The sequence below is a fragment of the Mustelus asterias genome, chromosome 10 (genome assembly GCF_964213995.1).
Source record: "Mustelus asterias chromosome 10, sMusAst1.hap1.1, whole genome shotgun sequence".
NCBI classification, from domain to species: domain Eukaryota; kingdom Metazoa; phylum Chordata; class Chondrichthyes; order Carcharhiniformes; family Triakidae; genus Mustelus; species Mustelus asterias.
The window spans coordinates 91,638,603-91,650,652 of record NC_135810.1 but is presented as its reverse complement, the minus strand read 5'-3'; the positions used below and the strand labels follow the sequence as shown (position 1 = coordinate 91,650,652).

The 12,050-nt window shown below is 47.0% G+C and overlaps 1 protein-coding gene across 2 annotated transcripts in view; it reads left to right on the top strand.

Annotated features, from left to right (window-relative positions):
- Positions 1–12,050, top strand: part of flt1 (fms related receptor tyrosine kinase 1) — a 211,922-nt gene that overhangs the window by 141,087 nt on the left and 58,785 nt on the right. For both annotated transcript variants that reach the window (XM_078222195.1, XM_078222196.1), the window contains exons 14-16: positions 332–478; positions 2,150–2,281; positions 6,182–6,288. In XM_078222195.1, the coding sequence (XP_078078321.1) occupies positions 332–478; positions 2,150–2,281; positions 6,182–6,288 (386 nt within the window). The remainder of the gene's footprint in view (positions 1–331; positions 479–2,149; positions 2,282–6,181; positions 6,289–12,050) is intronic.

Genomic DNA, 12,050 nt, shown 5'->3' with positions numbered 1-12,050 from the left:
ATTGAACATATCTGTGCTGAAGTACACATTTTTCAGTTCTGGAAACTTTGGAACTTACTCTATAATTCAGATATTGATTTTAAGGGTAAAGGTATATTTATGTACATATCTAATTGAAGGACTTGCATTTTATCCTTTTTTTTGAAACGGGTCACTGAAAATCAAGCATTCTAAGTGGTATACATTGCCATGTGTAATCTGAAAATGTCAGGACGCAAGGTCGAATAAGCTGCCATCAGAAGTATCACTTTAAAGGCTATAGAATATTTTTATAGTAAACCCATCTTGTGTCGTGATCTCCAACTTAAAACTATGACCTCTTTGATTTCAGCTCAGGAAGCCCCATACCTGCTGCGCAACTTAAGTAACCAGGAGGTGAACATCAGTAGTGCGATTACTTTGGAGTGCCAGACAGAGGGCAGACCAGTGCCTCAAATAATATGGTACAAAAACAACCAGAGGTTACTTGTGGAATCAGGTATGGCTTCTACAGAATATGTTTACAATATGAAATTACTATTGGAGACCGGCGTTGTAAATGCTTAATATTTTTATGATATTCCGTTGAGCTGTTAACCACTCAAAATCAATGTAACCTGGTATGACAAACAATTTCTAAACTGTATAATTCCTAAAATGCTCCTGCAATTATTTTCTCAAAACTGAAGTGATATTACTGAAGTGGCGAACTTGACTTTCATTACCATCAGTTAGAAATTAGAATCCTGGCATTCTAGGGCAATACTGAAGTTCCATCAGCATCAGGATTTAAAATGTTAGAGGTAGTTTTCACAATGATCATTTTGTTTCTCACTGTCTTCATGCTGTACTTGTTTATTATTTAGTGTTTAACATGATTTTTAATATAAATTTGGTTTCATAAAATGGCACAATGCATGAGTATATCAAAATGCTGTGCCATTGAGGAAATGGGTTTATGTCTACGGTTCCCATGCAACAAGTATTGTCTGCCAGGGAAAAGGTTCTGAGTAACCATCTGATACTTTCCCACAAGCTGGAGGAAATCGATCACAGAGTCACACCAGGGTGCCTCCAAGTTCTGTTGACCAACTAAAGTGATCTGCCACATTAGCTCCATTCTCACATATGAGGGGAATGGGGATGGAAAAAAAGCAGTGAATTGGGGGAAAAAAATTACAACATGCTTTCTAAAGAGATATAAAAACACGAATTTTCTGTGTATAACACTCTGTATTCTGCTGAAGCCGATAAATTAGCATTATAGATTTCTGAAATTATTCCACCAATATAATGGACTTTTTCTTGTTTTCTATTCAAATACCCTATAATGTCTATATGAAATGAACAGCGTGATAATTTGACTGATTTTGTACTTTATTACAAGGCGGCACGATGGCACAGTGTTTAGCACTGCAGCCTCACAGCACCAGGGATCTGGGTTCTATTCCGTCCTTGGGTGACTGTCTGTGGGGAGTTTGCGTGTTTTCCCTGTGTCTGTGTGGCTTTCCTCTGAGTACTACGGTTTCCTCCCACAGTCCAAAGATGTGTAGGTTAGGTGGACTGGTCATGCTAAATTGCCCCTTAAGCCGGAATTTTACCACCCCGCCCAGCACGGGAATCAAAGCGGTCGAGGGGCGGACAATGGGAAGATCTGTTGACCTCAGGTGGGATTTTACGTTTTCGGGACAAGTGAGGCCATAAAAGCCCGCCCTTAGTGTCCCAAGATATGTAAGTTAGATGGATTAGCCATGGTAAATGTGTGGGGTTATGGGGATAGGGCGGGGGAAAGGGCCTGGGCAAGATACTCTGTCAGAGAGTTGGTGCAGACATGATGGGCCAAATGGCCTCCTTCTACATTGTTGGGTATCTATAATTTTTGCACCAACGTATAGGCAAAACAAACCAAATCTAATGCTATATTTGCCTCCTGTATGATTTGGGCAATATTGTTAAGAATAGACTAAATAGACTAAATAGGAAGTTGTCTTTTTTCCCGTAAAGACAGTGTTATTATAACAGTGTATCTGTATCATGCAGGATGTCATAGTATTAGATTGCCGTCTGGCTGTTCGGCTTATAGATCTAAGTAAATGGGACCTAACTATAAACAAGATAAGGCTGTGTGGAATACATGAGTCTAATTCTCTGTGACATACTTCATACAAAGGTATCACCCTGGGACCAGGAAGCAAAACGTTAATTATTGAAAGAGTCAAAGAAGAGGATGAAGGCTTATATCAGTGCCAAGCCACAAACAGGAAAGGCTTTGTGAAGACTTCTGCTTACATCACTGTTCGAGGTAACTTGCACAAAATGTATGAAGGATGTTAAAGTAAACTGCAAGTTTGAACTGTTGAATCAAAATGTTATAACTTTTAAAGGAAGCGTTTTGTGATTGACACTGCTGCAGCGTCCACCTGAGTAAAATCACCATTACGTGCATGAAGTCATTTTGCAGTGACTGATTTTCAACTGGTGCTGATATTTTAACAACTGGTTCATTGGAATATCCAAAGAGTTGGCCACAAGTTATTTTGCCATGAGTAGGACATTGGTTAGGAGGTAGGAGACAGAGAGTAGGGATAATGAGGACTTATGTCAATTGGCAAAATGTAACTACTGATGTTGCTGAGGAATCGGGACACGGACCTTCAGCTTTCACTTTATCAATAACTAAAGATGAAGCAGCAGCAGATAGCAGTATTTCCGAGTTTGCCAATGACACTATAAGCTGGTGGCAGAGCAAGAGGTGTAGTTGGGAGCAGAAGATTGCAAAAGAACATTGATGGCAGATGGAATTCAATGCAGAGAAGTACAGTGTCATCTACTTTGGAAGAGAGATTTGGCAGTCCATGTAATAAACGCTAATGGACAGGTAGAAAAAACAGTTAAAATAATAAATGAAATGTTAGCCTTCGTCACAAAGGGGCTAGAAGTTCATAGAATAATATAAAGGTTGGAGCACAGAAATAAATGTCATGCTAAGAAGCGATGAAGAAAAACTTAAAATTTTATTTCTCTTCCACATTCTCCTGATTAAATTCTTTTTAAAAAATGGACAATTACTGGGCTGATAAAATGGTGGTAGGTCGTTAAATATTTGTAATTCTGAATATTCTAAGCCATTCCAATGGACAGTGGCTAACTCATCAACCTTCTGGAATGTGACTTGAATTGTATGACCATTCCAGTCAAGTCAACACAAAGGACTGCACCAAGATGCCTGCACCAGGCAGCTCTTGGCAAAGACTGACTAGGACTCCTCATCTCCAACATTGTGCTAATGGTTCCATAGTTACCTGCTCAAAAATATTATGGGTTTTAACAAGGGTCCTTAAAGTACATAGTTAGCTGAATGGCCCACCCTGAAACCACCCTGCCGCATGACCAAGACTCAAGCTGTAATTATACAGCTTTTGAACTCTGAATTCAGTTGCAGTTTAACCTCAGAAGAGAAAACTGGATTCCAGGCTAGCAACCTGCCTCTGACCTCCATCCCTCTCAAAGTCGGATCTCCAGAAGGAATCTCATATTTCCCCAACAGAATGAAATACAAGAACACTTTTCTACAACTTCACCTGCCTCAACAACATTCCTCAGACACAGACCAGAAGTTTAGCCAAACAAAGGCACCCAAAAGAGACTTCATTGGACGTTGACTTACTGAACTCTACTCATATGAATTAATGTCAATATCCTCTTGATTTTTTTTTGTAACTTGCAATTTGTAACTACTTTCCCTTTCTTATGATGCCTATCTACTTTGTATGCTCGTGAGTGTGAATGTGTGTCACGATCTGGTATTCATGGATCTTAGTTTTGTTTCATTTTAAAGAATTTGCTGTGGGATTATTGTTAATTTTGGACCTCATAAATTGGGATTGGGAAACACACCAAGGCCTATTTCAACAAGCGAAAGGGTACCAAGAGAAATAAATTAAATCAGAAATTAAACTATCACGGTCATGAATAAAAGAGGGGAACAGTAATAATCAAGCAGGAGCACCCACATTCGATTTCCAACATTGGGGAAATTGACTCCAATTAAATTGGGAGTTGAAGGGGCCCTATGTGGAATCCCAACTGACAGCAGGATGTCAATCAGGCTCATAATGAACCACTTGGGATCAATTGTCCCTGAGTACATGGGAATTTAGTGTTGACTCAGAGATTTAATGGGACTCATGTGGCACTCCTGTGTTTCCCAAAGACCAACCAGCAAACCTTTTATTTGCCAGCAGCGTTGTAGAGTGCGTCCCTCATTGTCAGGCCCAATTGAGGAACCCAACATTAGGAAAGGGGTGAGACCACTAATAGCTACCCCTGTCCCTCACCTCTCTGGCGACCCCATCCTTGTGACCCCAACATCCCCCCCCTCCCCCTCCCCCATGTCCAGGGATCCAGTGGTGATCCTCTGGCTGGGCTTTGAATCCATACAGGCAGCCAGTGGTCTCAGTGGCAGGCAAAGGAGAACTTGGAATGACCGGCAGTTCTTGGGGATAGAATTTCTGCCACACCGAAGGCTTGAATGCATGCAGTACCCAAAGCTGGCCAGTTAAGTGCCTGAGGGCACTTATATTGCATCGGGCTCCCCCATGGAAGTGATGGCAGAGGGTAGAACCCCGCTGCTAGCAGTAAATCTCAGACTATAACTCAAAATGTTGATAAGGTTCGATAAGGTAGAGAAAAGGAGACTCATAAGCCCTGGCATAAACCTGTTAGAACTAGTCTATGTAGTTTACAAGTTGCAAGTTTGTCCATTTTTTCTCTTCTCAAGGGGCTGCACCATGTGAGAACATGGCAAATTTCTTTACAAGCTGGAGAGCTGGTGAGAGCCCCATGTTGCCTCTTTTAGGAATATCTTGTTCCACTCAGGAACTTGACAGGCCCATGTCGGGCCTTCCGCAGACAGTAGAGGATCTGCCTGCCTCTGGTTGGCTGCCACTTGATTAAACATCAGCACCACTGGACAGGCAGGGTTGCTACCAGTCTGACACTCACTGGAGGCCTAGGGCTGTCACTGGATCCCAGGCCAGAGGTGAGTGACAGTGATGAGGGAAGGTGGGTGGCTGTTGTGGAGGTGAGGGGAGACGGCAGCAAGGGCAGTGGGGTGGCTTTCGGTGGGCCATCCCTTTCTGATGCTGGATCCCTCTGTCAGGACTTTGGATGACAAACGTCTCTCCACCGACCCCACTGCCTGCAAGCAACACTGCACATGGTTGTTTGTTGTGCTTATCGCAAGGTCAGCCCCCTGCCCATTGTTGAGTTAATATCAGCAGCGATAGGACAAGACCCGTAAGTGGGAAGTAATTATCCACTTAAGGACCTCAAATGGTGATGTCCGTGGGCTTTCTTGCAACAGACTTAACTGGAGTGGAGGTGGGAAGTGGTGAGGTCCCGAACCACCTCCCACCTGCCTGATTAGATGTCCCCGCAACCATGCCTGCAACTGGTTGGGCGCACAATTCCACCCTGCAAGTTTTATGCCTTTGTAATGGAAAACAAATTGTGGATAACTAAATTTATAACTCTCACCAACTTTTACAGATGCACCATAGAAAGCATTCTTTCTGGTTGTATCACAGCTTGGTATTGCTCTGCCCAAGACCACAAGGAACTACAAAAGGTCGTAAATGTAGCCCAATCCATCACACAAACCAGCCTCCCATCCATTGACTCTGTTTACACTTCCCGCTGCCTTGCCAAAGCAGCCAGCATAATCAAGAATCTCACGCACCCCAGACATCCTCTCTTCCAACCTCTTCTGTTGGGAAAAAGATACAAAAGTCTGAGGTCACGTACCAAACGACTCAAGAACAGTTTCTTCCTTGCTGCCATCAGACTTTTGAATGGACTTACCTTGCATTAAGCTGATCTTTCTCGACACCCTAGCTATGACTGTAACACTACATTCTGCACTCTCCCCTTTCCTTCTCTATGAACGGTATGTATGTTTTGTCTGTATAGTGCGCAAGAAACAATACTTTTCACTGTATGTTAATACATGTGACAATAATAAATCAAATCAAAGGTCTAGCTTACATTTTGACAAATAAAATACATAAAAAGGAGAATAAAATTGTAGAAAAATTATAGAAGTGTTTTCTAAAATGGTTAAATATGCAATATTTCAGAAACTTTTAAAGGTTTTAGGAAGAAAGAGTTTGTACTTTTTCTGATGTTAACTGTGTGTTTCCAGGACCAACAGAGAATTCCAACCTGGAGCTGATCACACTGACATGTACCTGTGCAGCTGCTGCACTCTTCTGGCTGCTTCTGACTCTCTTCATTCGGAAACTCAGAAAGGTAAGGGCCAGCCACTTGGAAACATTAACGTTTATTCTTTCACCCACAGATGCTTTTTGATCTGTTGAGTGTTTCCAGCACGTTCTGTTTTTGTTTCAAGACCACAGTTCTTCACATTAAACCTCAGGATGCAGCGTAATGGCCAGCTTACATCTTAAAGCTACGTCCAATGTTTTGGCGATTTCCCTGCTTTGAAATCAGCCACAATAAACTACAAGGCTACCTAACCATTTCAACTGCAATATTTTACCTTTGCTGTGGAGCACAGCATCTGCAGGAAAAACACCTCTAGAGACGATACACCAGACACATTAGTGTTGCCTCATTTATATTGCGGTGTTTCTGCCGAAGCCAGCGCAACTACAAGTGACAGAACCATCAGATTTGGGGGCCGGTTTAGCTCAGTTGACTGATCAGCTGATGCAGAGCAACACCAATAGCATAGGGTTCAATTCCCAGGCTGGTTGAGGTTATTCGTGAAGGCCCCGCCTTCTCAACCTTGCCCCTCCCCTGAGGTGTGGTGACCCTCAGGTTAAATCACCACCAGTCAGCTCTCCCACTTGGGCAGCCTATGGTCATCTGGGACTATGGTGACTTTACTTTTTTTCCGTAACGCAGCATTAACCTCACCATCATGTCAGCCAGTGGTAGAAGGTTTTCTCAAGAATGCTGCAGTATCTAAAGATTATTACAGAAATGAGGCCCTAACCTCGAACATACTTCATATCTTTAAAAATAAAGACACGTTCGCTGATTAGATTGAAGCATGTTTTAACAAGAGAAAATCTCTCCTGGCTCACACCTCACACATAGTAAGATTTTTGAGTCACTTACTCAGAAGGAGGAGCTGAGATGGCTTTCCATTGCCTTTCTTAGAGTTGTAATCTTCAGGGTGCTTTCTCTCTTAATAAACAAAGAACAGTACAGCACAGGAACAGGCCCTTCAGCCCACCTGTGCCAACACAGATGCCTCTCTATTCTAATATTTTCTTACCTCTACATGGTCCATTTCCCTCTATTCCCTGCCTATTCATGTATTTATCCAGATGCCTCTTGAACGTTGTTATAGAATCTGCTTCCACCATCTCCTCCGACAGCATGTTCCAGGCATTCACCACCCTCTGTGTGAAAAACTCGCCCCTTACATCTCCTTTAAACTTTCTCCTCTCACTCCCAACCTATGCCCCTGAGTAATTGACCCTTTGACCCTGGGAAAAAGACTCTGACTATCCACTCTATCCAAGCCTGTTATAATATTGTAAACCTCTATCAGGTCCCCCCTCAGACTCTGACGCTTCAATGAAAACAATCCAATTTTGTTCAACCTTTCTTCATAGTCCATATCCTCCAAACCAGGCAACATTCTGGTAAATCTCTTCTGCACCCTTTCCAATGCATCAACATCCGTCTGGTAGTGTGGCAACCAGAATTGTACACAATACTCCAAATGCGGCCTAACCAAAGTCTTATACAACTGCAACATGATTTTCCAATTCCTACACTCAACCGATGAAGGCCAGCATGTCATCTGCCTTCTTGACCACCTTGTCTACCTGGGTTGCTGTGGTAAACTACTGTTAGCTTATTGCCTGTGTGTGTGTGACATGCCTGGACATGCCCCTGCCGGCCCTGCTTGGGACTCCTCCCCCCCCTGGTCCAGGTATAAAGGTGACTGCTCCCCACCCCCTGCCTCAGTCTCTGGACCAGTTCATTGGCATGGGTGTGCTCCAAGTATTTTGCTAATAAAAGCCTATTTGTTCTTGCATACAAACTAGTCTTTGCTTGATTGATAGTCCATCAATTTTATTAGCAAAAGTATTGGGATGGAGCAGATACTAAAACCCGATAGACTCGAATTGGATCCTCAAGCTGTAGGCGCCTCTAACAGCTTCGATCACTGGCTGCGCTGTTTCGAAACTTTCCTCATCACCTCCGCCTCCATCGTCTGGACCGAAACCGACAAGCTACACGTGCTCCACGCCCGGGTAAGCGATCAAGTATTCTCGATGATTAGAGACGCTGAAACTCACAAGGATGCAATCGAACTTTTAAAAGGCCAGTACAACAAACAGTCTAATGAAATCTACGCCAGACATCTTCTGGCTACTCGCAGACAACAGCCAGGAGAATCGGGCGGTCAATTCCAACGTGCGTTGCGAGCACTTGGCAGGGCCTGCAACTGCAAGGCCCTAACAGCCGCCCAAAACACTGAAGACTAAATCAGAGATGCCTATGTCACGGGTATCAGGTCAAACTATATCCGACAACGACTGCTGGAACAGGGTGGGCTGGACCTACAAAAGACTGTGGCGCTTGCTGATTCGTTAGAGGTGGCCTTCCGTAATCTCGAGGCCTACACCCCCGACCACGGGGCCGCATCGTGGACGCCGCCACCTCTGTACTCGGGAGGGCCGCAGGCCTACGCCACGCCACGTCCCACCAATGACCCAACCGCTGCGGCAGTCTCCGGAGGCCCGTAGTGCTACTTCTGCAGCCTGGGGAAGCACCCCCGACAACGCTGCCCGGCGAAGGATGCGATCTGCTCCGGGTGTGGAAAGAAGGGCCATTATGTGAAGGTATGCAGGGCGAAATCGACCTCCAAGCTCAGTAGCGCCGCGTGTGACCCGTGGGGGCCACCATCTTGGACGCCATCAGCCACGTGTGAGCCGAGTGGGCCGCCATCTTGGACGCCATCAACCGTGCGTGGGCCATGCGGGCCGCCATCTTGGACGCCCTCAGCCGCGTGTGAGCCATGCGGGCTGCCATCTTGGATGCCATCAGCCGCGTGTGAACCGTGCGGGCCACCATCTTGGACGCCATCAGCCGTGTCGCAACATCCAAAGGTGGCTTCGGTTACGCGGGACCAATCCAGGCCTCACCAACTCGCCAGGTCCATGATGGACATCGAGGTAAACAGTCGCACTACAAACTGTTTATTTGACGGTGGGAGTACGGAGAGCTTTATTCACCCTAACACAGTGAGTCGCTACGCCCTTTCAGTACTGCCAGTGAAGCAAACGATCTCCATAGCTTTGAAGTCCCACTCGGTGGATGTCCTCGGGTACTGCGTGGCAACCCTGACTGTATGGGGCACAGTGTACAAAAATTTCAGGCTCCTCGTGCTGCCACAACTCTGCGCTGCCGTACTCCTGGGGCTAGATTTCATGTGTCACCTCAAGAGTGTCACCATGGAATATAATGGGCCTTTTCCCCCACTCTCCATTTGCAATCAGCAGTTCTTAGATCGCCCACCGCGCACCACGTGCAGCCTCTCGACCCTTAAAGTTGTCCCTCCCTCATTGTTTGAAAATCTCACCCCCGATTGCAAGCCCATCGCCACCAATAGCAGACAGTACAGTGCTGGAGACCGGGCTTTTATCAGGTCCGAAGTACAACGGCTCCTAGGGGAGGGGATCATTGAGGCCAGTACCAGCCCCTGGAGAGCCCAAGTAGTAGTTGTTAAGACTGGGGAGAAACATCGCATGGTCATTGACTACAGTGAGACCCTTAACTGATATACGCAGCTAGACGCGTACCCCCTTCCCCGCATATCTGACATGGTTAATCAGATTGCGCAATATCGGGTGTTCTCCACCATCGACTTAAAATCTGCATACCACCAGCTCCCTATCCGCCCGGAAGACCGCCAATATACTGCCTTTGAGGTGGATGGCCGCCTCTATCACTTCCTTAGGGTCCCCTTCGGCGTCACCAACGGGGTCTCGGTTTTTCAGCGTGAGATGGACCGAATGATAGACCAGAACGGGCTGCGGGCCACCTTCCCATACCTGGATAACGTCACCATCTGCGGCCATGATCAGCAGGACCACGACGCCAACCTCCACAAATTCCTCCACACCGCCACACTCCTAAATCTGACCTATAATAAGGAGAAGTGCGTATTCCGCACACACCGCCTCGCCATCCTTGGTTGTGTTGTGGAAAACGGGGTCATCGGTCCCGATCCCGACCGCATGCGTCCCCTCCTGGAACTCCCCCTCCCCACCAGCCTCAAAGCACTGAGAAGATGCCTGGGTTTCTTCTCGTATTACGCCCACTGGGTCCCCAATTATGCGGATAAAGCCCGTCCGCTCATCAAACCACCTCTTTTCCCCTGACGGCAGAGGCCCGCCTGGCCTTCAACCGCATCAAAGCAGACATCGCGAAGGCCACGCTGCACGCTGTAGAGGAATCCATCCCGTTCCAGGTGGAGAGCGATGCGTCTGACTTTGCCCTAGCCACCACCCTTAACCAGGCAGGCAGACCCGTGGCCTTCTTCTCACGAACCCTCCAAGGCCCTGAAATTCAACACACCTCTGTCGAAAAGGAGGCCCAAGCCATAGTGGAAGCTGTACGGCACTGGCGCTGGTAAACGATTCACCCTATTCACGGACCAACGGTCAGTTGCATTCATGTTTAATAACACGCAGCGGGGCAAGATCAAAAATGATAAAATATTGAGGTGGAGAATCGAGCTTTCCACCTACAATTACGACATCTTATACCGGCCCGGGAAGCTCAATGAGCCCCAAACGCCCTGTCCCGGGGAATATGTGCCAGCGCACAAATAGACCAATTGCAGACTCTCCACGACGACCTCTGCCACCCGGGGGTCACCAGGTTCTTTCACTTCATTAAAGCCCGTATCCTGCCCGACTCCATTGAGGAAGTCAGGTCTATAACCAGACACTGCCAGGTCTGCGTAGAGTGCAAGCCGCACTTCAATCGGCCAGACAGAGCACACCTCATAAAGGCCACCCGCCCTTTTGAACGCCTAAGCGTCGACTTCAAGGGCCCCCTCCCCTCTTCTGACCACAACATTTCCTTCCTCAACGTCATTGACGAATATTCACGTTTCCCCTTCACTATTCCCTGCCCGGATATGACCTCGGCCACGGTCGTCAGGGCCCTGCACAGCCTCTTCACTCTGTTCGGTTTCCCTAGCTATATCCATAGCGACCGGGGATCCTCCTTTGTGAGTGATGAGCTGCGACAGTACCTGCTCTCCAAAGGCATAGCCTCGAGTAGGACCACCAGCTACAACCCCAGGGGGAACGGACAAGTAGAGAGGGAGAATGCGACAGTCTGGAAGGCCATTTTACTAGCTCTGAGATCTAAAGGTCTTCCAGTCACCCGCTGACAAGAGGAACTCCCTGATGCACTACACTTGATTAGATCACTCCTTTGCACAGCTACCAATGCTACCCCTCATGAAAGAATGTTTGTTTTCCCCAGAAGTCCTCTTCGGGGACCTCACTACCGTCGTGGCTGACGTCCCCAGGCCCTGTCCTGCTCCGGAAGCACGTGAGGATCCATAAGTCGGACCCCCTGGTCGAAAGGGTCCAACTCCTCCATGCCAACCCCCAATATGCCTATGTAGCGTACCCCGACGGGCGAGAGGACACGGTCTCTATTCGAGACCTGGCACCCACAGGTGCCCCAGGGACCACTACAACCCACAACCCCACACCCCCAACCCCCATATACAGCACGCCTGAGCCCCCGGAGCCACCACCACGCACCTGACAATCGGAAGGGACGACAGACGGCTCGAGCGTCTACGGCCTGGCGCCTGAACCAACACCGCGGCCACCGGAACCGACACCACAACCGGCACTACGGCGGTTGCAGCGGCAGATCAAGCCCCCAGAGAGACTAAATTTGTAATTCTGTAAATATCGTTCCACCCACCTCACCCCCGCCGGACTCTTTTTTTAAAAGCAGGGGGTGAATGTGGTAAACCACTGTTAGCTTATTGCCTG